This window comes from Bombus vosnesenskii, unplaced genomic scaffold, assembly GCF_011952255.1.
Source record: "Bombus vosnesenskii isolate JDL3184/JDL3185 unplaced genomic scaffold, Bvos_JDL3184-5_v1.1 scf7180000013316, whole genome shotgun sequence".
In the NCBI taxonomy this organism is placed as follows: Eukaryota; Metazoa; Arthropoda; class Insecta; order Hymenoptera; family Apidae; genus Bombus; species Bombus vosnesenskii.
The window spans coordinates 5,020,569-5,044,626 of record NW_022882962.1 but is presented as its reverse complement, the minus strand read 5'-3'; the positions used below and the strand labels follow the sequence as shown (position 1 = coordinate 5,044,626).

General features: G+C 44.8%; 1 protein-coding gene and 1 long non-coding RNA gene across 5 annotated transcripts in view; one reads left to right on the top strand and one right to left on the bottom strand.

Annotated features, from left to right (window-relative positions):
• Positions 1 to 25: 25 nt before the first annotated feature.
• LOC117235532 lies at positions 26 to 314 on the top strand. The gene is made up of 2 exons (XR_004493688.1): positions 26 to 164; positions 227 to 314. It is a non-coding gene; the product is annotated as an uncharacterized LOC117235532 (long non-coding RNA).
• A 1,665-nt stretch (positions 315 to 1,979) lies between these two features.
• Positions 1,980 to 24,058, bottom strand: part of LOC117235528 (rho GTPase-activating protein 20-like) — a 177,992-nt gene continuing 155,913 nt past the window's right edge. For 3 of the 4 annotated variants that reach the window (XM_033497650.1, XM_033497654.1, XM_033497652.1), the window contains 7 exons: positions 8,650 to 8,838; positions 6,238 to 6,393; positions 5,943 to 6,160; positions 5,524 to 5,650; positions 4,307 to 4,968; positions 3,930 to 4,228; positions 1,980 to 3,741 (listed from right to left, as the gene is read on the bottom strand). In XM_033497650.1, the coding sequence (XP_033353541.1) occupies positions 2,567 to 3,741; positions 3,930 to 4,228; positions 4,307 to 4,968; positions 5,524 to 5,650; positions 5,943 to 6,160; positions 6,238 to 6,393; positions 8,650 to 8,838 (2,826 nt within the window). In that variant the 3' untranslated portion in view covers positions 1,980 to 2,566. The remainder of the gene's footprint in view (positions 3,742 to 3,929; positions 4,229 to 4,306; positions 4,969 to 5,523; positions 5,651 to 5,942; positions 6,161 to 6,237; positions 6,394 to 8,649; positions 8,839 to 24,058) is intronic. The other variant, XM_033497651.1, reaches the window with a different exon arrangement.

Here is a 24,058-nt window from a genome sequence, read left to right as displayed (position 1 = left end):
AATGCGGCCTACGTACGCCACTAATGAAAAACACGTAATGCTGCGTTGCGCGTAACGCGTAATACAATAGACCGGGATGCGTTGATCGTAAGTCGATGTTGTGTAATCGACAATCCGATGTAGTTATTTTGCGATTCCCATGCGATGATGCATCTCGCTTTAAGGTACGTCGGTTTCGCGTTTCTAAAAAAGAACACTGCTTAAAACAGCGATATTTTTTTTATAGCTCGTTACGCAACGAGTATGACACGAATTACTTGTATAATTCGATCATATCATCGAGATCCAAATATAAACATTTTTATCTACTGTCACGTAATATGTATTATTTAACAGATTTATTATCGTTTTATAACTGAAATAAATATTACTCTGAGATTGAACCAAGTAACAACATCGATGTGTATCATCTGTACGGCAAGTGCAACCTGTGCTTCTGCTATAGACCACTATCTAGATTTTATAAAATTAATTAATGATGCTGTGGCAGCCTTGATACGATAATCATACGGGATTACGTGGTTTAATTCAAGGTTTTGTACAGTGATTTGTCGAAGCGCTATGCGCAAAATTACTATTATTAACCATGCCCCAAGGATATGCCGCTTCTCTGTAAAGAGGCGTGTCCTGGTAATACGGAAGACGCGGTTTTCATTTTCGGCGAAAGTGACTCGTTATCGAGTCGGGTTTATTATCATATGTATATTTAAGTTCCACTTACGCCAAAAGATGAAGCGCTCTGTCTATAGGCCTTTTTTCCAAATTAGGATCTAAACTGTGCTTCTTTAATTGCTCTTCATTCTAGGAACGTACATTTAGAGTATGAGTCGATCGTTCATAGAAAATCGCGTTCACGCGTGATATTACGTACTCTCAGATCAGGCACAGGCTTGTCTAATTGAAGGCTAGCGAATTCCTCGTAATCCATAAACATGGTGAACGCATTTTACAGATAAATGCTGTATACGAATATAACCCCATTTATTTGAAAGATTTGATCAGAACAAGAAACGCATATTCAGGTGATACTCGCGCGGAAGTAAAAAACACGATCGTCCGCGATGATTTTCAGTACTGATCACTGAAATTCTTGCGGCCGCTCGCCAGGGTATCAGCAGGATGCGAGAAATGAATATTGAACAGAGTTGAACCACACGCAACTGTATAAAATACGAAATATATTTACTTCTCATAGCATGTCGTATAATTTAGATAAGTATACATACCTTACGGGCATTGCATAGGGTATATCATATACGTTTAGCAATATAAAAGATTACAGTATACATTAATATATACAGAGAAGAGCGAAAGATTTGGATCGCGCGAACAGCTACGTTCAACTTTCGCGTGTATCTTATAGTTTAAGATAATCGCTCTTTTATTCGCGTACACGAAACACTACGATTTATATGTTCTAAGTTTAAAAAAAAGATAGAAGACAAAATGGTATAATTATAATAAACAGAGAGAGAGAGAGAAAGAGAGGAAGAATTATTTAACTGTCATGTTTATTCCGCAATGAATCAATTTCTTGTTGGGAGACAAGAAGGAAACGTAAATCTATTATACAAAGAACACAAGAGGAAACGCGATAGGGGGGGGGGGGGCAGTCAATGCTGTTTTCTTGTTGCGCGAGTTTGCGAACGTCGGACAATCTCGAAATTGCGGAACATATCAATACAGAGATGTGCGCTTAGCTATGTGAACGTATTTAAAAAGATGATGTTAGGACGACGAATGGAAACGAACCTCGCTCTGCCTTTTCTGACGTAGTTGCAATAAAATTTGCATTTTATTATCGGGATTCGTTCCGTAGATATTGACGCCTGATTCTCCCTCTCTAAACGGCAGTTCGCATTTGAATATCGCACAGATTGTTTTTTTTTTCGCATAGTACTTTACACATTATATATATATATATATATATATATATATATGTATATATATATATATATTTTATTCTTCTCCATTTTTACAAAAATTCTTCACGTAAGAAAAGAAATTACGAATAATATCATCTCGACGCAAGTCTTGTCCGCTACAATCTATACTTAATAATAAATGTCTCTATATGAATAACTAATTTAAAAGAAAAGGGGAAACCTATGAAGGTTCGTGGAAGCACCCTGAATCACTGTATAACAGTCAAGTTCTATAGCTAAGAATCGTCGATAACCGATAGCATTTTGTGATTTACGAATATATCTTTAAACGTAATTACTTTAACTTTTCCGATCTGTTTTACATTTTGACGAAACAAACACTAAGCAACTCTGTATAATTCTTCATTCCTCGGTGAGCATACAATTCAATATTATACACATCGCTATTCTTTCCGATATCGTACGTGCGTTCCAGTTTGGACTAGTTTCAGCCGTAACGAGATCGCATGAATACACGAGCCAACATGTATCCATGATCTCGACCTGCGACTTTTTCGGTTCTTTGATTCTCCCGAAGTGCCAACATACACACAGACGCATCATACGTACACCACACACGTACACACAAACATACACGCGAGAGCGATTCTAATAGCTCCTAATTCGAATAGCGTTTCATATTAAACATAACTCTCGTCATCGACGACGGATCTTCCATATCCTAGGTGCCTGGTGGTAACCGAGGCACGAGGTTGAGGAGGCGGACGATAAGGAGGAGGCGGTGGTAAAGACCTTGACCTACCCGCCACTTTGTGTCTGTCCTCCAGATTCATGTGTACCGGTGGCAGATGCCTCAATCTCGGTGGTAGTGGTGGTGGTGTATCCGGCCACGTTCTCTCTTCTTCATCGTCTTCGTCACCGTACAAATCGATCGCCTCGGCTTGCTTGAACGAGTACAAATCACTCCTCTCTCTCGAATCGTATATCTCGCTCGTTCTGTCCCTATTCCCATAGATGCTACTCTCAGATTCGTATCTCTCCGTACGCGTCGTTTCTTTGTTCACGTATATCTCGCTCTTCACCTTTTTGAACTCGTACAGATCGCTTCCCGAATGGTAGCTACCGTTCTGAGAGACTGGTGACTCGCGATTAACATACATTTCCGACTTGACCTTTTTGAACTCGTTGAACCGTTCCTTCTTGAATTCGTATCTGTCACTGGTCAACGTCGTGTCTCCCGACAGATCCTGCTCCGAATTATGAATGGAGACCCGTTCCGTACAGATGTCCTGTTGCGTAGCTCTTTCGTATTCCGTCCGAAGATCCCGCGTTATGTCCAGTTGCGAACTCCTGTAGATGTCCTTGCAATTCTCCATGTTCTCCTTCATGGAATCTTGTCTCAGATACTCCCTACCGTAGATATCCTTCTCATCGAACCTGTCTTTACGATGATCGTGCTCGTCCAACTTTGTTCTTGGCGTTCTCTTCAGTTGAGCCCTCAGCCAATCTTGTCTCTGAAAATTCGGATTAGGGTAACCGATGCCGCTCTTCTCCTCCCTGAAATTATGCTCAACGGCGCTCGTGTGATGATTATTTGCCGCGTAGCCGTTCATTCGCTCTTCCCATCCACCGTAGACACGGATATACGACTTGCTGGTAGACTTGTCCTCTTTGGTCAGAGACTTGTCGAAGCTGGATGACGAGGCATTCGCGGCAGAGTCCTCGGATCCCACCGGAGACTCTGGGATGAACAGCTGACAATCCGACAGGGTCAGACCAGAATCTCTTGAAAGAGACATGTGGTCTTTACGCGGTGGTTCCGTCAGGTCCAGGCTGTCCAGAGAAAGCCCACCTGCTGCAACGAGAGAAATTCCTCAGTGGACTGAACACTTACATAAACTGAATACCAAACGAACAGATGCATGCTTCGCTTCTGATTCACAGAGTAAAAAAAGAAAGAAGAATTAAAGAAAAAGACGAAGAAGAAGAAGAAGAAGGAGGAGGAGGAGGAGAAGAAGAAGAAAGATAAAGCAAAGTGCTCACAGTGAAGGCTATCGGTGCTTTCTTCGGCTCCACTGTCGCTGCGTTCCTCCCCAAAGAGCTGCGTGACGCCCTCCCCAAACAGGACTTCACAATGACGAATCAACATCTCCGTCAGTGTAGGGATCGCCCTGCTCTGATTCACCGACGGATTTGGCGACCAGAGTAAGCTTGGTCCACAACACACGCCCAGATTACTGGCACACATGAGATTGTGCTTCGACCGCCGTGCCACATGGTGTAGAACGCAGATCAGATGCGATAGCAGGGTGTAATTCGCTTTGGGCAATCTATCTAAAATACTGAAATCACCATTGTTCGTTAAATATCGTACAAACACAAAGAATTTCTCGTTACTGTGAAACCGTTTCTTCGCTTACTTTTTAATAGTTTGAACAGGATTTGGTGTGTCCAGGCTATCCATCCAGAGGGGAAACAGGTGGGAAGTTAGCAAAGGGTCCGGTAAGGATCTCAGAAAGTCTTTAAGGAGAGCTGCCACGGCTATAATTGGAGCATCTTCCAAACAACTGGGATCTCCAGTAGACTCGATCTGGTCTCGTAGTTCTCGAACGATTCTAACATTCGCCGATTTTCTGAAGATTCCTTGCGTGAATGGTCCCTTGGCGAATAATTGCTGGAGCATTACTAACACAGGTTTGGGCAATCCATTTTCGTCGAGCCTCGATAAATTGACTCCAAACAAACTCGGGTTCAACGAAAGGGATCTCCTCAATAATCCAGTGATCTTGGACTTGTTCTTCTTTACCGGCGATTTTGGTACCGGCCTGAGTATAAAGTGGCACGTATCGTGTCCACTTTTGTTGCAATGCTCCAGATCGAAACCTTCCTCCGCGGACAGCGTGTGTCTCAAATTCGACAGTTTGACGGCGAAAGGCCTCTCGTGTCCTATCAGAGGATACGGCGCCTCGTCGGCAGACGTTCTGGCCCACAGCTGAAAAGGTCCTTGCAGATCCAAGAGACGCGTGGCCAGATTCACACAGGCTGCCGCTGTCATCTCGGATCCCACCATAATCGTCTTACACTGCAAATACCAAGATGGGACGCGGATGTAGCTCGCAACACGAATAACAGGATTGCTCGGAGAGAATCGTAATCGCGCGCAACACAGACATACGGTAAAGAGAATACGTGCTGGTACACGCGATTATAGTTATTAGGGGTTACGCGAGAGTATGCGTTCACGTTGACCGCAGCTTCTGGCAAACGATAGGCGCTCGCGTGTTCTCTAATAGAGGTGTCGAGCGGCGCGTGTATTTAAATACGACGCGCTGGTCGATAATGAACCTCGACCGGAGGAGCGAACACGTCGTACAAAGGCCGCGAGATAGAAGGAGGGTCTTTTTAGTAGAACCGATCCACTCCAGCGTTGACGTCAATGATATAAAAGGGGCATCTGAAAGAAGAATGCCTCCAGGAAGGTCAAGCGATCGAACTACGGTCTCTCTTGGAGCGCTACGATGTGCAAAGAATGGACCGTGAAGGCGTGACCGCGTGTATCTCCCTCTCGTTCGGCTTTGAATACGCGTATGCGACTGTATATTGCGCGCAACGACGGAGAGCAGTATGCAGTACTTACGTATTCCGTGTTCGTGTCACTGTCGTGATACACGACTTGAATGTTCGTGTCGGGCGGCTCCTTCATACTCTCCTCTCGTACGAGTTCGGTCAAACGTCCCCACCAGAGATCCCTCGCTGCAGCAGTCCTGAAAGAAACGAATAAACGTTTGTGTGATGCGCGATGTCGCGATAAAGCCGACACCTCGACGGTTAATCGAACGATATATCTCTTTGCCGCCACCCTCGAGCGGTTTCTCGTTTGCGAGTTTATTGCGCCACTAAAAGAATTCTGGCTGGAACCTCGAAGCGACGCGGAGTCGCGACGTCATTACGAGTCCAGGTAGGGTGTAAAGAAACGTGAAAAGGGTGCAATAACACAAGAGAACGAGATACCAACAGCGTGGATAAGGCACGTGTAAAGCATCGGCAGGCACGTACATAAAAGTTGCGACGACGTTCGTAGTGGGCCAGCCGAGGACGAAGCTCGTTTCCTGAGATTTGCTCGTTTCGGCCACATCCTCTATGTGCCCGGCAGTTAGCCATAGCTCGCTCATTCTTACGGATTGTTTCAGCTTAAAGTTACCGCCGCTTCGTGCCTTTGCTATGAGCAATAGGTCGGAGAAGAGAAAAAGGTGTCTGTCCTGGGATTGTACACCCTGTAAATACGGAAAAGAGACTGTATTATTACGGTGAACTTAAACGTAATGTTCGAATTACTGTTATGATCACTCACCGTGGTGAATTGTACCGGAGTCTCCAAGAGGAAAGTCCTCGGCGGAGATTTCGGAGCTGGTGAGTTGTTGGACACGTTTAGAGATTTCTGCGACAGCACTCTCGTCAGCCTTCCAGGGTTCCCGCCGTTCCTCTTGCGGATCAGACTCTTCATTTTCTGAAACGAAACAGACCGCGTTGCCGTATAACGAAATCAATAACAAACTCTGCTATATTTGAACAAGGGCAATACCATACCACTGAGAAGCAAAACAAAATTCCTCCGATTCGACCTAACCGATGCTTTTGGATCGCCGTTATATTTGTTGCACGAAATATCACGCAGGGAATCGACATTGGAAATGGAAAATATCGACGCGGTATCGAGCATAGTTGACAAGGGATTAGCATTAAATTATCCATTGGAAGGGGCGCTCTTCTGTCCAGTTACCGTGTTAAAGGGTCACAAAGTAACGACTAATTTTGATGCTCGGATCTAGGACATAAATTATTATCATCCTCGCAGCAGGCGGCTAATAACTGAACACCAACGTGCCAAGCCGCATTAACATTCGGATGACTGAACAGCATTATTTCACCGGCTCTCTATTCACCGAGAGTGAAGCACCGTTTTTTTTTCAGCAAGGAATCCGTTCGAGATTTTCAGCAAGGAACCCGTTCGAGATTTTCAGCAAGGAACCCGTTCGAAATTTTCAGCGAGGAACCCGTTCGAGATTTTCAGCAAGGAACCCGTTCGAAATTTTCAGCGAGGAACCCGTTCGAAATTTTCAGCGAGGAACCCGTTCGAAATTTTCAGCGAGGAACCCGTTCGAAATTTTCGGCAAGGAACCCGTTCGAAATTTTCAGCAAAGACTAGTTCACATTCAACGAAGCTACTGGAAAACAGTGGAAAATACCGATCTATATCGAAGCCGTTTAATAGCAAAATTAAACAACCGTTTACTAGATGTATTGCGACGCAGTTCCAGTCGAGAGATTCCAGCGGATACCAGTTGCTTTTCCCGTGACTTCCGCTGATGTCAAGACGCACAGAGACGGATGAACGGTTACGCCTGACAAATAACCCTACCAAATATAGCAAGAAGACGACACACGAAATTACAAACGACCACAGGGCAGACTGATTAACATATTTCGCTTTGACGGCGTCGAGAGCCAGATTTGTGTCCCTCGTCGTTCCTTCTTGGCCTTCTTCTGCCTTACGAAATCGATGCTCCTCGTATTCCGTTCTCTCGACTAGGTCGTAACTCGCAGTCGTTTCTGAAACTATCGGTTCTCTACTAATGCTACTGCTTGGTTGTTGCGTTGCATCGAATTATCGTATGTTAATAAATGCCGTGGAAATCCAGGTAAACATACCGATGACTCCAAATGATTCTACGTGATTCGTGAAAGCGTTCTATCATCGTTCTCAGGAATATGCGCACGAATGTGCAGAGCAGCATTGAGAAACTCGAGCACGCGTCCACCTATGCGACCAGTGCAGTGGAACCATGATCTCACTAGATGCCCCGTAATCCCTGCTCTTGACAATACGTACTCTTTACGCCCAGTATGCAAATTAGACTGCGATACACGTGGGACGATGACACGCCGCACCGCGGCAAACAGTGTTGTCATTCGTAGATACGAATGAAAATCTGTATCACCGACTTGCGTACTTTAATCATTGCGTATGATCAAAAAGGAATTCGAAAGAGAAGAAGAAGAAAACAATCTACTCGAGATCGGCAATACGAAGTATCGAGTCACGATCTAAAGACAAAGCTGAAGACTCGGCGTTTACCATTAGCTTCAAAGATTTATATATCATCTGTCGTCCAATCCTATGAAACGAAGAATTGCAAAGCGAAGCGTCTGAAGCATAAAATAGCTGTTGGATCCGTTGATTCACGAAATACGAATTGTAAAGTCGAGTAGTACGTTAGTTACCGTTTAGAATGGAGAATTTCGACGACGAATATAATTTGCAGCGGAGCTGGACCAGTTTTATGGATTAAGTATGCATATTTCCGGGTCAAAAAGCACAACGCGCTTCCCAGTTAATCCTAGCAACTAAACTAGCAACGCTGTTTTTTCACGATACGTCACATCCATCATACGTGAAAATGGCATAGAAAAAGATTCTGTGGAGTGGCTTGTGAGATCCGTGGGAAACATCACGCGTGTTGGACGCGCCAGTGTTTTTCACGAGTGCCAGGAAATATGCTGTGGGGTGCTCGTGAGAATCGTTGAAACGCATCGTACGATAACGTTCTTTCCTATTTCTCCCATAACTGTTACATTTTTTAAGCAACAAATTTTTTACGCTTTTTTTACTGATTTTCTCTACGTTGGGTAATCGCGATGACGAAGGAAAAAGTTTTATGCGCGAATGTATATGTTAGTAAAGCGCGAAGAAACAGACAAGTACCGTGGTAAGGACATCTCGTTCGTGCAGCCGAAGATTGTCACCAGGAAAGAGTTCCTGGATACGGTGAAGATCGCCCTCGAGCTGACCACGTTGAAGAACGGCGCCACTGCCGACGCTTCCGTTTCCGTTCTCCACTAGGTTTCTTGCCTCCTGGCCTAGGTACCTCTCGTATTCGGCCAGCCTCTGGACCTGCAACATTTAAAAAACGTTTTCTCGTTAGATTATCTCAGTAAATTGTTTCTCTTTGCATTCTAGATCGTATCATAAATTCTACTATATCTTATTCATAACAGGATTGTGAATGCAGTACGTAGCTTGTTCTCTTAAAAATGACAAAAATATCGATCGATATTGTATTCGATATATTTTTGATGTTTTATCGACGAGGACCATTGTCTATTGGAAAGAAGCCTGACCTATTGGAAATTACCGAATAACAAAACAATATCGAGTATTTCTGTTCTTTCCTGAAGATATTTTGCATATTCAACAACGATATTCTTAATGACGTATTAGAAAATTAAAAAAAAAAAAATTAAAATATCCAGAAAATTATTCCTTTGCATTACCAACTCTCGCACGCTCTCGAGAAACCAGGCTCGAGTGATCGCACCACAGTAAATCGATGAATTTTGCGCAACACTCTGCGAAATTCCTCTACTTCGCCACAATTACGATAATGTGAAGTTCTAATGGTAAGATTGTGAAAGCAGGAAAAGGAAACCATTGGGAAACAGGGAGTGTGTTCGTTTTCCCCAGCGATCGACGCACCAAGTTACTCAGTGATATCGTTCGGTGAGTCGTAACGCGAAATGCTGCCGCGGCAAAGAATCGACGCGAACTTTTTCAATCGCGACGATCCGGATAATCGTCGTCCGCGATACATCGAAGCGAGTTATGTAAATTCATGGCGAGTCACCGTTCAATCACGTCGTGCCGTTTCGTTCGAGCTAACTCTGCTCGCTGGAACGAACTTCTACCGACTCGCGACCACGCGATCGGTTGATTCATTGCTTAATTGCTACGAGGCACGAGCTGTTCGCATCAGCTGTTCGAATTTCCGTTACTGTTTACGATAACCGCCCACGGATTGGCCCAAGCTGTAGACCCGTGCCAACGTCATATTATTGCAAAACTATTTCATTCTCGAACTATGTACGCTCGTGAGTCTTAGCTCATTTTTATTTTTAACGCGACTTCGATGATTTCACGTCGATCGTGAACTTCAAATTTTATACGACTGCAGAAATTTGTTAGCATGAAAATAAAATATAGAACTTGATGAAACGATAGTCGATCGTTGAAACATAAGTTTACTTTCGTCTTTCGTGAAATAAATAATTATTCTAAGAATCGGGAGCGGGGGTGTACACGCGAGACATCGACAGAAATATCGTGGTGAATTGCAATTTTCCCTGACTAGTCGATTCGTCAAGGGTAAGTACGCCGACGTTTTTACATTGCTCCGTTTATTATCCGCACCCACACGTGCTTCGAAATTTTCAATTAAAATGCGACCACCGCGGTGCGTACCACCCACACAGAACCGGCTTTCGTAACGAAAGTGTACGTACCACTTCTACGTCCGTGTTCCGCTGCGTGATCGAACCAGGAATCGGATTTGGTATCCATGGTCCATGTACAAACGAGGTAATACGAATCTACTGAAAGCCGGTCAAATCGCGGTTAATCCCACAGAAGGCAGAGGCTTAAGACGAGCCGCTAACGAACCCAAATTTCACTATGTCGTCGATTATTCGATGATCGATCGTCGAGGATTGTGCAATCACTTCGATATTATCATAAGCCAACACGTGTATTCTATAGTAGCCTCTGTGATACAACGAGATAGTGAAGTCGGTCGAGTCTACGTCACGTTTGAAGTCGCTGAACGAAGTTTCGTCGTTGGCAGAGAATTACTTACGAAACGTGGAAATTCCTCGATGTCTTAGAATTCTGTCAATTGTGCTTTAGCGTTGGAAGAAAATACGTGAAACGACGACTATTTTCTCCCAGCGATATAATTATAAAACGAACGTCTGTATTCGATAAATCAGTTGGAATCGTAACGCAACCTCCGTAAACATACGCAGCGATCGAATAGTCGGATAGTTAGTTATATGGGCGATTTAACAAAAAGCGAGCAATAGAGACGGCTAGGTGATCAAAGAATGGGCTCTATTCGCGATAGACGATCGAGCAAGAGGCGGTTCGTAACGTAAAACAACTTAGAGAAGACAAGGTTAGCCGCGAAAATTGAACTAAATTACAAACACCTGCGAAGAATACGCGGTTAGCGATCTTTCCTCTCGAACTTCAGTGAAAGACGTTTAACTTGAAATTACAGCTGGCTGCCAGCGAATGGTTTGCGGTAACTGTGCGCCCGAGTTGATTACTTCTTAATAAGGTACATAAGTAGTTTAGATAATACTTAGGTAGCGAACTCTTTACAGATTTCAGATTCCCATTCGTAGATGCTGCATCGTTTGATTAATTTAGAGCCTCGCCGTATCGTGGAAACTGCTATACGATCTCAAACGGTGTTTCAAACTCGCAATTGCTTCGATTCATTCGATCGCAACAAATTCTTCTCACGTTTGGTATACCTACATTCGACGAGTCGGACATGTAACCCTCGTCCATGAACACGTCCACGTACTTGATGAACATCTCGATCTACGAACGTCGATCGTGAAATACGTTTCTGACAACGACACGCGACAACACGCCACGAAAGAAAATATACGGGACAGCTGCGGACGTCGAGAGGGAAGGCGTGACGAGGACCGGTTGCTCGCCTCAGAGCTGCCAGACTGACTACAAGAACGGAGCGAGATTTCGCGCGCAACACATCTCGCCCCGTGATACATCTTTCGCGTGCAATGAATCATCGGACCACCGGAAGTAATCGCTTCCACCTGAGTAGAGACTGTACCTCGTATGTCACCGCTTTTCTTATCTACGCGCCTTCTCGCGTGACGAGTACCAGCAGACGCGTAGAACGCGTGGCCGAATACGTTTTTTTTTTCGCCATCATGTTTTTATCGTTTTTTATCGAGATGGAAAGTTTTCTCGAGTGGGCCGACCCGTAGAAAACGATTGGGCGTTCTGTGTCATCGAAAGTTTGTTTTTCCTTCGATGGAAGGCCTTCGCTTTAATCTGCTAATCGAATTAGCTAGGATGTTGCGGAGGAATATTTCGGCGATCGTGGAAAGAATTTTCTGTGGCGAATTTTTTTTTCTTTTTTTTTTAATACATTTAATACATATGGATATTTAATAAATTTAGCCAGGATAGAAATTTGTTAAAAATTCTACAAAATTATCAATTAATCTTTTAATAGATCCAATACATTTAAGAAATTTATGAAAAATTCGTAGTAAATTTATTTTGTAAAAATTCCTTAGGTTTCAAGAATTTTCTATAATCCACAAAGTATTTCTCTGCGATATCGCAACAAACCATAATCAACAAAAATCTTCGTAATTACTAATATTAAAAATTATCCGAATATTTTCCCTTTATCATTTAAAAATCCACTCTTCCCAGGATTGTAATAGCGCTTGATAATCAGGGTCACGATGGAATTCGTTCTAATCATAGTTCCTTTTCTTCATTCTCGTTTTACCGACGCTAGTTTGGTTCGCGATAATTGCCGTGTTCGACGTGCTTTACGGGAGTCGGAAAATTTCTCTTTCACGGAGTAATTTTTACAGTTTGACGCTATTGGCATTCTTCGATGCGTATCATCGACCACGAGGCCACATCCAATATCCTCTCTCTTCTCTTCTTTACTCGTTTTCTTTCGTTCCGTTTCCCATCGTCATTGTTCCAACGACACGTACTTTTACGCGGCATTCTTACACCGGCACCGTTTCTGGGCCCGTTTTCGCACACTTTCACCGCGCCACATCGATTATATTCTTAGGAATACCTGGAACATGGAACGCGGCGTTGTACGCTCGATCGACGATCGATAATCGTTATCGAGTCACGAGCTGGCCCACGTATCACGAGACCGAGTCATACGTACTTATTTTCTTCTATTTCCTCTACAAGCAACGACACATAGTCGCAAAACATTCGTACGAACGTACGAAAGCTTCGAATCGCTTTCTGTACACGATATTCTTCGTTCGATCGAATCAACTGGCCTTTTTGCTCGACCAATGTCGAAACAACTCGATCGATCGAATATACAAGTCGTTCGCGTTAAAACACATCGAACTCCACGTGACGCACTCCAGTTCCCAGACATTTTTCTCAGAGGTTGTTACCGATTCGCTAACAGCCTAATTGAATTCTTTTTTCAACCTTCTGCGGACAGCGTCTAGTACATCGCTAAGAAACACACGGAAACGAGATATTCCGTGACACGTCTGAAATATGTACGTTCGAATTCCAGACGTTGAATACTAATACCAGCAGCTTTCACGATGAAACATTTTATACTCCGTTTCTTTCTTTTTTTTCGACTAATCCCCATATATTCGAGAATCCTCCGTGTCTTCCAAATAAAAGAGAAGAAACAGCCGTCGTCAGGAACCACCGAAATCCTCGATGCCACGGTTCGTATGATTCGTTCCAGGGGCAACAAAGAGTTCCATCCCAATCGCGCCTCGAGATCAGCGAAATAAATACTTCACCGAGCTCGAGTGCTCTTCGGTACAAAGGAACTTCTGCTGGATAGGCCGTAGAAGAAAGAAAGAAAGAGCTATTCTAGGGAAACCGTAGGAAGGTTTCTTCTTGCAGGGTGGCTTTTCGAGGGGTAGGTGTCCTGACCATGCACAAGAGGCTGCTTGTTAATGCAGCTGGGCGAGCCTCAGGATGCCTTCGCATATTAATCAGCGGCACAAAGGAGCGACATGTATGTCCTGGGGACTCGCGAGAGCAAAGAAAGCGACGTGTGAAAGAGAGGAAAAAAAATTGGTGAGGTAAGGAACGTACATTTCGTTCCGGAGAGGATTTCGACGGCGCTACAAGCGCCGACCGGTTAAATTATTGCTAATTAGCATAGTAAGCACGCATCGGGGGAAAAAAGGAGACCCAAGAAGTACGTGTACTTTTCTATTCGAGAGAAGTTGCGGCTCGACGAGTCGTGTGTGCGCTCGTAAATCGAGCTTTCTGGCTCCGGGCGTAGAAATCCGATTCCGCGTATTATTCCCGATGCTTTGCACAATCGACGCGTCTACTGTACGTTTATCGCGAGACCGCCGTTTCTATCCACGTCGGGTCGACGTGTGATCTTCCAAACTGCAAAGAGGATTGCGTGCGTGCAGATACTTCTAGCGCAAAATAAAATTCTCGATGACGTAACCCAAATATTTCTACGCGTGTAAAACTTTGTTCGTCGTCTTGGTTTCGAACAATCGTCTTTTATTAACACTCTGTATACGTATGCCAAAAATATGATAATCAACGACACGATAAAACCTGTCGAGAACAAAAGTTAATACTCGTGTAATACTCACGTACGCAAGTACGGAAACGCGATAAAAATAACTGATATATAAAATTTCCAACTATTGTAGTCGGTTCATCGTGAAGAACGGCGACAGCAACCGCACGATACACGGTAGAATCCTTTAACCGTTCCCAGCGATTCTTCTCGAGTGACGAAACCTAGGGAGCCCGTTGCTTTTGTGTCGCGCTGTACAAAGAGGAGAAAAAGCGATCGGGCAGAAGAGGGCTGGCGGCGGTTAATTTGTCGGCCGGCCGGCACGATAATTTGCCCGTCGGGGTGATCAATCATTTAATTAGTCAGCGAGAACGTGCCCGCGGCTGGAAATTGTTCGAACGCGGTGAATGGAAGAGAAAGGTCGCGGGGATTCGCGGTGACGGCCTTTTTGCCTCGGCTCCTCGGCGATACGTCCACGAATGCATACATCAACCGGTGCCTGGAATACGCACGGATATGGTATATATACCTCTTGGTCATCTATCTGGAAGCGTACTTAAACGTATCTACCGTTATACCATGCTCCAATCGACGACCTCGCGACTCCGAGCGTTCGAGCTATTTCTCGACGGACTGTTTACGCCTTTGCGCCGTCCAGAACGCGATTCCAGCCCGGATGACTCTCGATCGACCACTCGGTTGACCTCTCGAGGTCCACCAGCGGGTTCTGATTAACGCGACGTCGGGATAAGAATCGCGAACGAGAATCAAGAGGATGACTGGGTAACGGAGAACTGCTTCTTTCCCTGCGAATTTCACGGGTCAACGTTTCTATGAGCTAGCCAGGTTCGATTGTTATCGTGTTTTCTTCGGGGAGATAACGAGTTTGCTGGTTAATAGAGATCCCTTCCATGAAACGGTTCAACGGTTCAATCATGTGATGGTTCCTAGCTTTCTCGCTCCCTACGAGTGTTCTCTGAACTGGTAACCTCTTTGTAGCGTTATTTATCGTCGCGATCTTATCTGCGTTTTCTTCCCTTTCTTTTGGCTTTTATACCGACCACTTTTCTATATCGCATCGTAAAACGAACGCGACGGAGCAGAGCTAAGTGCGACGCGAATGATACGTAGAGCTGCGAATAAGACCAGCGAGATGATACAGGAGCAAGACGGCTACTTTACTCGTACTGCTCGATTAATAGAACCTGACTACTGTGACCGATAATACGCTGCAGGCGAAAATTCGTACGAGAATGAGACGAATATATTCCGTTACGACTAATCGAACCGGAATCTTTCACTTGCCGTCTTTCCAATCTCTGTACGATACTTGGTATATTCGTTACGAAGCTGCCTGTAGAAGAGAATCGAGCTCCGCGACGTCACAATTTTTTTTAGCGATTGCGGCAATCGCGAACGGCGAATGGAAGTCAACGTGGCCCCGAAGGCTCGACGCAGGCTTGAATAACTTTTTCCATCCAGCATCCCGATGTTACGAGAACGGAGAGCGTGGACGGGTACTACATACGCACACGGAACAAATTGCTGGGAGGCTGACGCAACGTAGAACACCTGTCTGGAAAAGTTACAAAATCCGCTTCCTGTGGCGGTGATTTACGCGGCGACCACGGTTAGATTTACATCCGAGAGAATCGATATCAACAGAAACAAATCTTCCTTCTGTCCGCCATTGGAAACACCGATCGCTGGGTCGATCAATAAAAGGCTCTCTCGCCGAGCGATTCTACTCCAAGAAAACGTTCCGTTCGTTCCTCGTTGGTTTCACGGGTATATCCTTTTATCCTTTGCTTCCTTCTTCGCTCGTTTCTCGCTTGTACGCACGGCTGGCCGATCACGGCGGTTCGTTTATATAACGTAATGGGCATTAATAACACGGCATCGAGGTCAAATCCACGCGGAATGCATAACGCGCGTACGAATGTCGAGGAATGCAACGTGCATTACGTACGATATATAGGCGTGCATAAACGAGCACGTACAAGAGGCACGTTGCAAGAAACGCGAGGATATACGTCGACTACCGAAGGGATTACGAAACACCGTATATCTACCATGGACGATAATTCCGCCGCGATCCAACTGGCCCCGTCAAGAATATGTAATAACGCGAAAATAAAGCCGAAGATCTCGTGGAGATGTTCGACCGATTCGATCTTATCCGAGGCTGCGTTAATCCTCTTGCGGTCGTCGAATTTTTATCCTTCGATCTTCTTCGAAAAAGATTTTTTTAATTTATCTCGTTTCGTCGTAATATATTTCGAAGTTACGTTTCGTTCAAGTTGTACCACGAATCCAATATATATATATATATATATATATAGTTATTGTTACACGATATCGATAACTGCATCTTTCACGAAACTTTATACACGCGTTTACGTTGTACCGGTCGTAAAAATTATTTATATAGCTACATACGGAATACGTGTGCGTTATACGTGCTAATTAAAAAGACGAAAGTATTTTTACCAAACAACATATGTCCTTTTATGTCGTCGAAAAATATTCGATATTTTGTCAAGCGCGTCACCATAAAGTTCGTGTGCACCCAAGGCAAATACCCCGGAGGGTGTCCCATCGATTTCTTCGAAAGAAAGTTCGGTCGTAGCCGTGACGCGCACGGTGAACCTGTTCCTCCGGTCACCGATCCATTGAAACGAGCCTAACGGACGAGGAACACGACGATATACACGCCGACTACCGAGAGCCGGATTACGAAACCTCGACTATCCGCGAGCAACGATAATTCCTCGACGAAGCCACGACACGCTCCTCTGCCCACATTCGCCTTTCGCCATTCGCGTGTGACGCTTTACAGGAACAGAGGAATCTTCTTTGAAAGGGTTCAACGACGATACAGAACGCGGCTGTACGATCGAATCTTCTCGTCCGTTTCAAAGTCCACGAGTTTTCTTGCCAACATTTCTCCAGTCTACGAGACATTCGGAAAAAGTCGATTTCTCCTCAATTTCCACGTATCGTGGCAAATATCCGTTCGTATCAATCGCTGTAGCTTTCCACCGATCGCAAAATATTTTATCGATCTCGTCGGGTGTTTCGAAGAGTACGCTGTCTCGAAATCTGTCGGATAGTGCGTGGGTGGATAAGAGGAATCTAAAATCTGGTCGTGGTCCAAGAGAAACAATAGCCACGGAGAGACGATCTCATCGTATTTATTTATTATACCCTTTGCTAATCTGGGTAAAAGACCACGATCGCAAATCCGTAACCACAGAAACGTATGGAACAGTCGAGCTTCTTATAAAAATATCGAACAACATTCCAAAGCGTAAAATATAAGGACGATGCACGTAAGAGGGGAAAGATGGTTACTTGGGTCGAAATGAAGCGATTCCAGTAATGGAAGCAGGTGGTCGCGTAAAAATTCACCGGTGCACGATGTTCATTCATTAAGCGCACGCGATGGTAGAGCACGGCGTGTACGGATACAGTTCGCGGCGTATAATAGTAATACTCGAAGCGGTCGAGCGAAGGCAGTGCCAAGCCTTGGCTTAGATTCCACCTTTGTCGCGTACGCTAACTCGCGATCAGTGGCGTAGGGCCGTTCTTAAGTCTCTCTCTCTCTCTCTCTCTCTTTCTCTCTCGAATCTTGCTTTGTACGGTACTTTCTCCGCGCAGCGGGATTGTGACACGTAATTGCATACTTTCGTCGACGGGTTATGATGAAAGTTCCAAGCAGAAATCAGCGGTCTTTCGCTTGCCGTACGGTTCTTTCTCTCTGTTTCGCCGAAAACTTATTTCCTATGCCTTTGTAACGAGCAAAGAAAACGGATAAAACGAGCGTAATTTCGATACCAAGGTAACTGGACAACAGCCGAAGAACCAGGAAACGATTGAATTTCTAGCGAAAGACGAGAAAACGCGAAAGACCGCGATTCTACGCCTCTGCGTTTACACGTACACACCTTTACTATTTAGCGGCACTTCGTAATAACAACTGGCAAAGGTATTCGAACCACGACCAAGGAATCTCATTCCGTTCACCTCGATGACGGAATTCCGATAGCGGAGAGGCTGACCGAGCCTCTGTCATGCTTAGAAGCTTCGTGCCGTACCACGATCCTAGCGATTCAACTACAAACGTTCAACCCTGTCGTCCCGGTTTCTAACTAACAATATAATCGATCACCACCACTCACGTTCGTCTTCCAAGACTTCTTTTCAGATCTACAACCGTCGAGTTAGACACCGAGGCGAACGATTTCACTTCGACTTCCATTCCATTCCATTCTGGAGAAACGCGTCGAACGTTACAATTTGTTGAACGATGTACGATCGATCGTGAGCCGTCTACCTGACGAGAGAGATCCAGGCTTTAATCCCTGACAGGTAGAAGAGTCTTATTAGGCACAACGTATACCGTTAGCCGTTCGGTCGGTAGACGGCGGTGGAAGTCGTGCGACCTAGCGCGTTTCATACGCGACCACGAGAAGTTGGCACGCGTGCGTTTCTTCTAATCGCGTTGGCCAGGTCTGTAACCGATTTTTCGACCTCGAACAACGAAAGTCGCAGCGTATCGCGTTCGCTAGTCCGATCGCGGGGTACCGCACACAGGTTGTAGGTTAACGGGTTGAAGACAGACGGCCCGTACGTTAACGGCGTAACAACGATAACATTGTCGAGGCACGAGCGTCGCGTGCTTTCTCTTCAAGTCGTTCCATACTCCATACCGAGCCGGGTATCGATCGACCGACAATGGAGACAACAGGACTACTCTTGTAAACATCGACTCGTGATAAACGTTCTGGTAGAAGTTCCGTCTGTCCGATTTGGCGTTGCGTACATTTTTCTGAAAGTTTCTTTCTTTTTTTTTTTTTTTTTTTTTGATCGTAGTAAACTAGAAAAGGTCAGAGGTTATGCCGTAAGAAAGGAAAAATACCGGGGAAGTTTAAGAAACAAAGGGGATGCGTTCGATCCCTCCGTAAAAAGTAATCTAATTTGACAACTGAGTGGGGAGAAAGAAAGAATCGAGAAGTTGTGTCGTCGGACAAGGAGAATCGGTGCCGATGAAAGGAATTTGGTGAATGGGAGTGCCACGACTCGTTTTCCACTACAATGGCACTGTCGTAAGAGATAGAGAGGAACTGGAGAAAGAAACAAACTCACTGCATACGGTCCGTGCATCGGGAACCGTGGAATTTCTAGAGATCATAGTCGACAGCTACGACCACGATATCCCAAGGTGATCGAGGAGGATCTGTCGATATCGAAGACGAGCAGAAATTTCGAAACCTACCGAGTAAATTCCCTACAGCGACATCGAAAGTTTTTGACGTCATTCCGTGAAAGAGATGGGACCGATAATTGCGCTTCTCCTGGCAGGCGTCCGACCACACCGCCCACGATTATTCTCTCGCGTGGAAATTCGAGCGCGTTCGAGTTGTAATTCGTGGCAGCGACGCGGTCGTTGATTCGTTCGGAAACCGAAATCGCGTGGAAAGTTCCTCGAAAGATTCATAGCTTTTACTCGCGAGATATTCATTGAGCGACTGGTCCGCTGAAAGAAAAGAGAAAAAGCAACTTCTCCGTAACCTCGTAAATAGCTGTGTTTACGAATTTCTGTCCATCGCGTGTTCGCTCCAAAGACTCGAACATCGTAGGCGTCACCGTTAAATTCGATGCGCAGTTGAAACAGTAAAAATGGTGTTTTAATCGTCGGGTATTGTGTATCTCTGGCATTTTTCACGCTTCTTACGAGCTGTGCTCACTTTCCATGGAAGAAAAGTCGTGCAATTAACGCAACGTCGAAGGTATCGACGAGAGGGACGGGGCGAAAATCGACGAGAAGCAGCAACAACAACAAAAAATCACGATCATGAGGGGAGAGAAAAAAAAAGAGAGGAAGCGCAGCGAGATTGGTCGGAGTAAAGTCAGAAGTTTCACGGTGCAGATCTGCGATAGCGAACTGAACGACGACAGGAACAGGGGAGGAGGGAGAGGTGGGTGTCCTTGAAACATGGTAGTTAACCACCACCAGCATCGACCACGAGGGACCATTACCATCGTCATGGATCTCGTCCAAGGGAAGGGAGCTTCGAACGTAGATTAAGGTGCGTGCACGCGCCCCCATCCACCGATAACGCTATCGAGGCAAAATCAAAGCTTATCTAACTTAATTTTGCCTTTCGTCCAGATCTTCTGCTTATCTTTTTACGATCGTCCAATTATTGGGTTTTGCTGGCGTCCTGAATTTGGGAAATGCGCGTGGGACACTGCCGCGGCTTGACAAAACTCTATGCGAGGAAACAATTGAACTTTGATGCTATTCCATTTGGTTGCACGTCCCTACGAACGAACTGTACAAGTGGAAGGCGCTAAACGAGGAGCTTGCGAACGATCAGTTTCGAGTTCGGGCCTCTCGAACGATAACGATAGCTGTCGAGAGAAACATTGGTTTTGGAGCACCGATTGTCGTTCGTTCGTGAGAAAAAATTAGCCTTTATCGAGCACGCGATACTCGACAGAGGTCGATGTTCGTGCATAAGATAAGAGCTAAAACGGAGCGATTACAGGCAGACGCGAGATATTTCTCATTTTGTGATTTTTTTCCTCTTCTTTTCTCGTTTCAGTTTCTCTCAAGCTCGGGTCTAATAAATAACGGGGAGTTTAAAATCAGGAATAAAAAAATCTGAACAATGTCCGGGAGAAACAAAGAGGCTAAGGTCTCGATAGAATCGTTGCTGTAAAAATAGATCGCGGAGCGGATCGTTGGTAGAGTCGCGGCACCTTTTTGCACCCGTTCGAGATCGTAAATCGGCTCGTAGCCCGCGGCAGGTAGCAACGATACAATATATAATTATAGTGTAACGTACGATTTAATTCTCGTTCGGGCTCGCGCAAATTATTCGCGCGTGCAACACTCGTCTCGGAGAAGGCCAAGAGGGAAGAGCTGTTCAAAACCAGTCCGGGCCGCGCGAAATTGGACCGAAATTTAAAGGTCCCCCGCGTTCGTCCTCGCCTTTTTCTTCCTCTCGGAAGGTTCTCTTCTCTTTGGAACGCAGCAACACCGAGAGAACGCTTTATGCAAATTTTCTTCGCGAACGCGTTCGACCATGTAGCAAGGTCGTATTTTAACGAAAATATCGACCAGCTTGCCGTTTCGCGTTTCGTACACAGGTGCAAAATTACGCGTAATAGCGGCAGCCCTCGAATCGAACAACTTCTTCTTTCGTATAGACTGCCCTGACGACGAACACTGGAACGACAAAGACCGAGACGATCTCCTGGATGGAGAGACAAAAATTTGGTATTCGACGTGGATTCGTCGTCGGGCGAATGCCGCGAAAGAACGAGCGGATAGAAGAGACGCGGAAATTCTTGCGCTCCACGTCACGCTCTTCCTATTTCAAGAAACGAGCACCGCTTCTGACTACTCTCGGCGACGCGAGGGCTTTGAAGACCGCCAAGTCCCTTACCAGGAAATGCACACACGGAGCAAGATAGAGACCAACTTCTATCTCTAGCTGGTCCGCCTCTCTATCCACTCTCCTTCCTCTTACTTCTTTATTACTTCGGTTCCTCCGCCGCCTTCTTCTTCTGCTCTCCGCTCGAGAGAGCTCTTCCTGTTGTTAGTTCGCGGCTCCGAGAATGATTCCTCATTCGTCACGAACAGGTGCGGACTTGATAAACGAAACTGCTTCGGCCGTGGTCTACGTGGAAATTAGTCGCGAGGAAGGAAATAGACGACCGCAATAACCGACCTGACGCGGCGCGCCTCTAATCGGATCGAGTTTCGCGCGGATCGTTAACCGTTCGTGATGAAATCGTGTCGAGAGATGCTACTTAGTTGGTGGTAGTCTTGATGTCATCTTGGAAATTCACGTTTCGCTGAGTAAACGATAACTGTATTTTGATTAGGATTCGCGGTACGCGTCGACGGTTTACTAGCAAAACCGTAATTCGCCAGACGCTCTTTGGTTCAATCCTTTCAATAATTAAATTCAGTGCTATTTAATTAATCGCCATAGGAAGAGATTGCCAGGACAATTGAGTATTTCGTAAAACAAATCGTTGTGAAATTTTTTACGGAAAAGTTATACTGCGTTCTCTCGAAATATAACCAAACTTACATAATTTCAAAATTTTAAAATCTCGCGGTCCACGATCGAATCTAATAATCGTTCAATTTAATTTTTTGTCTCCTAAAAGTGGCGTCTCCAAATGAAGTTATCTTCCTAAAGGAGAATTTACAATAAAGAGGTAGAACGTAGGGTCTTCGAAGAAAAACTGTTTTGCTTTTAACGCTTTGTATACTCATTGATCTCGTGCACCCTGGTCATGGATTCTCGCATTAGGGGACGTTTACGACGTATAGGACGCGCCGACAGCTGCATAACGCGTCAAGAGAAACACGCGAGAGTGTAGACACGTACAGAGAGAATCGCGGCGCACCGAGTGACTGGCGCCTTTAACGAGCATACTTTTGACATCCTTAAGAGGGATCCTATAAAGCGCGCGAAGGGTCGTGACAACGACCTTGTTGACGTCCGACTAAGGAGAATGGCCCTTAGTCATCGTAGGAATGTCCACTAAACGCATATACGGATGCCGATGCACTTCCTCTATCTGCCAGAAGTTAAAGGAAACGACGCGGTTACGCGTATCAGCTGTGTATCGAATATTCTTAATGGAACCCACGGATTCGTCTTTCGAGTAATGGAGTCGACTATTTTCTTTAGTCCTAATACGTCTAGCGGCGTGCCCCAAATTTTCTCTATCTTTTAATAAATCTCGGATAGAATCAAATTCAAAATTCAAAGTGAAAATAAAAAAAAAAAAAATTTTAACGACTCACTCTTCGCGTTTCATGAAAAATGAGCTTTTACCTTGGCTTTATACCCCGTTGTATATTAAACGAGTACATCGCGAGATATGAAATATTTGTTAAATGTGACGGTGCAAAAGTGAAACGAAGCGTTAACGACGAAGTCTGCACAATAATTTCACGTCTACGTAGTTCACGGAGTAACGAAGATTTAGGATTCTATCAAATAGAATCGCGATGAAAAAACATAGATATTCTAAACAGCATAACGATAACAATAAACGGACGATGAAAGGTGTATCAGGTGGAAGGTGGCGATTCCCGGAAAACGCGTGACAAGACAGCCGGCAGACTGTGCGCGAGGATTGCAGTCAGCATACGGTCAATGCACCAGCCCAGTTTTCAAAATAACTTCAAACGCGCCTATTTGCCTGTCTCGTTTCCACCATACGCCGTCTTCTTCTTTCCCATCGTTTCACGGAATCGAGAATATCCCTCTCGGACATTCGCAGACTGTCTCTTGACCAGGCGCCAAATCGCCCACTTTATATTTGTGCACCGACATGGGAATATGCATAGGCCGATTCTATAATCGTGCGTGGTCTACCAACTGAATCGCTTATAAATACATCACCGAGACTCGGACGTAATTGGAAGAAATTTCTCTGCAATGTGTGCGACTACACGTTTCTCATACAGCTTTTCTTACCTTGTTCCGATTCTTGCTGCAACTTCTTAGTAAGATCCTCAAAGTCCACGAAAAACACTTCGACGTCTTCGTCAGACACATGATTAACACAGTTAATTTTAAGATATAGTTTAGAACATTCTTCTCCTGATAATATTTACGAAAACTTAATACAATGATATACAACTTTCGCTATCACAAAAATTCCAACTTGTTCGAATATGTCACAAAAATAAAATTCAAAATATAGTTGAAGCACGTTTGCAATAATAATAATTTGAAAATTCGTTGTAATATTCACTTTTATAGCAAATGATAGTTAAATAATACTACACTAACTAATTAAAAATAAATTGTTCGTTGGATCGTATATCGCGAAAACAGAGTTACGTTCAAATCACACGCGTGTATCGTTAAGGTATTGAGACCGGCTTCGAATGCAACCAACAGGATCGATGCTTCGAAGATCGACTGGCTCACGACTGACAGCCGGGGTTGCGAGGTACCGATTATCGGA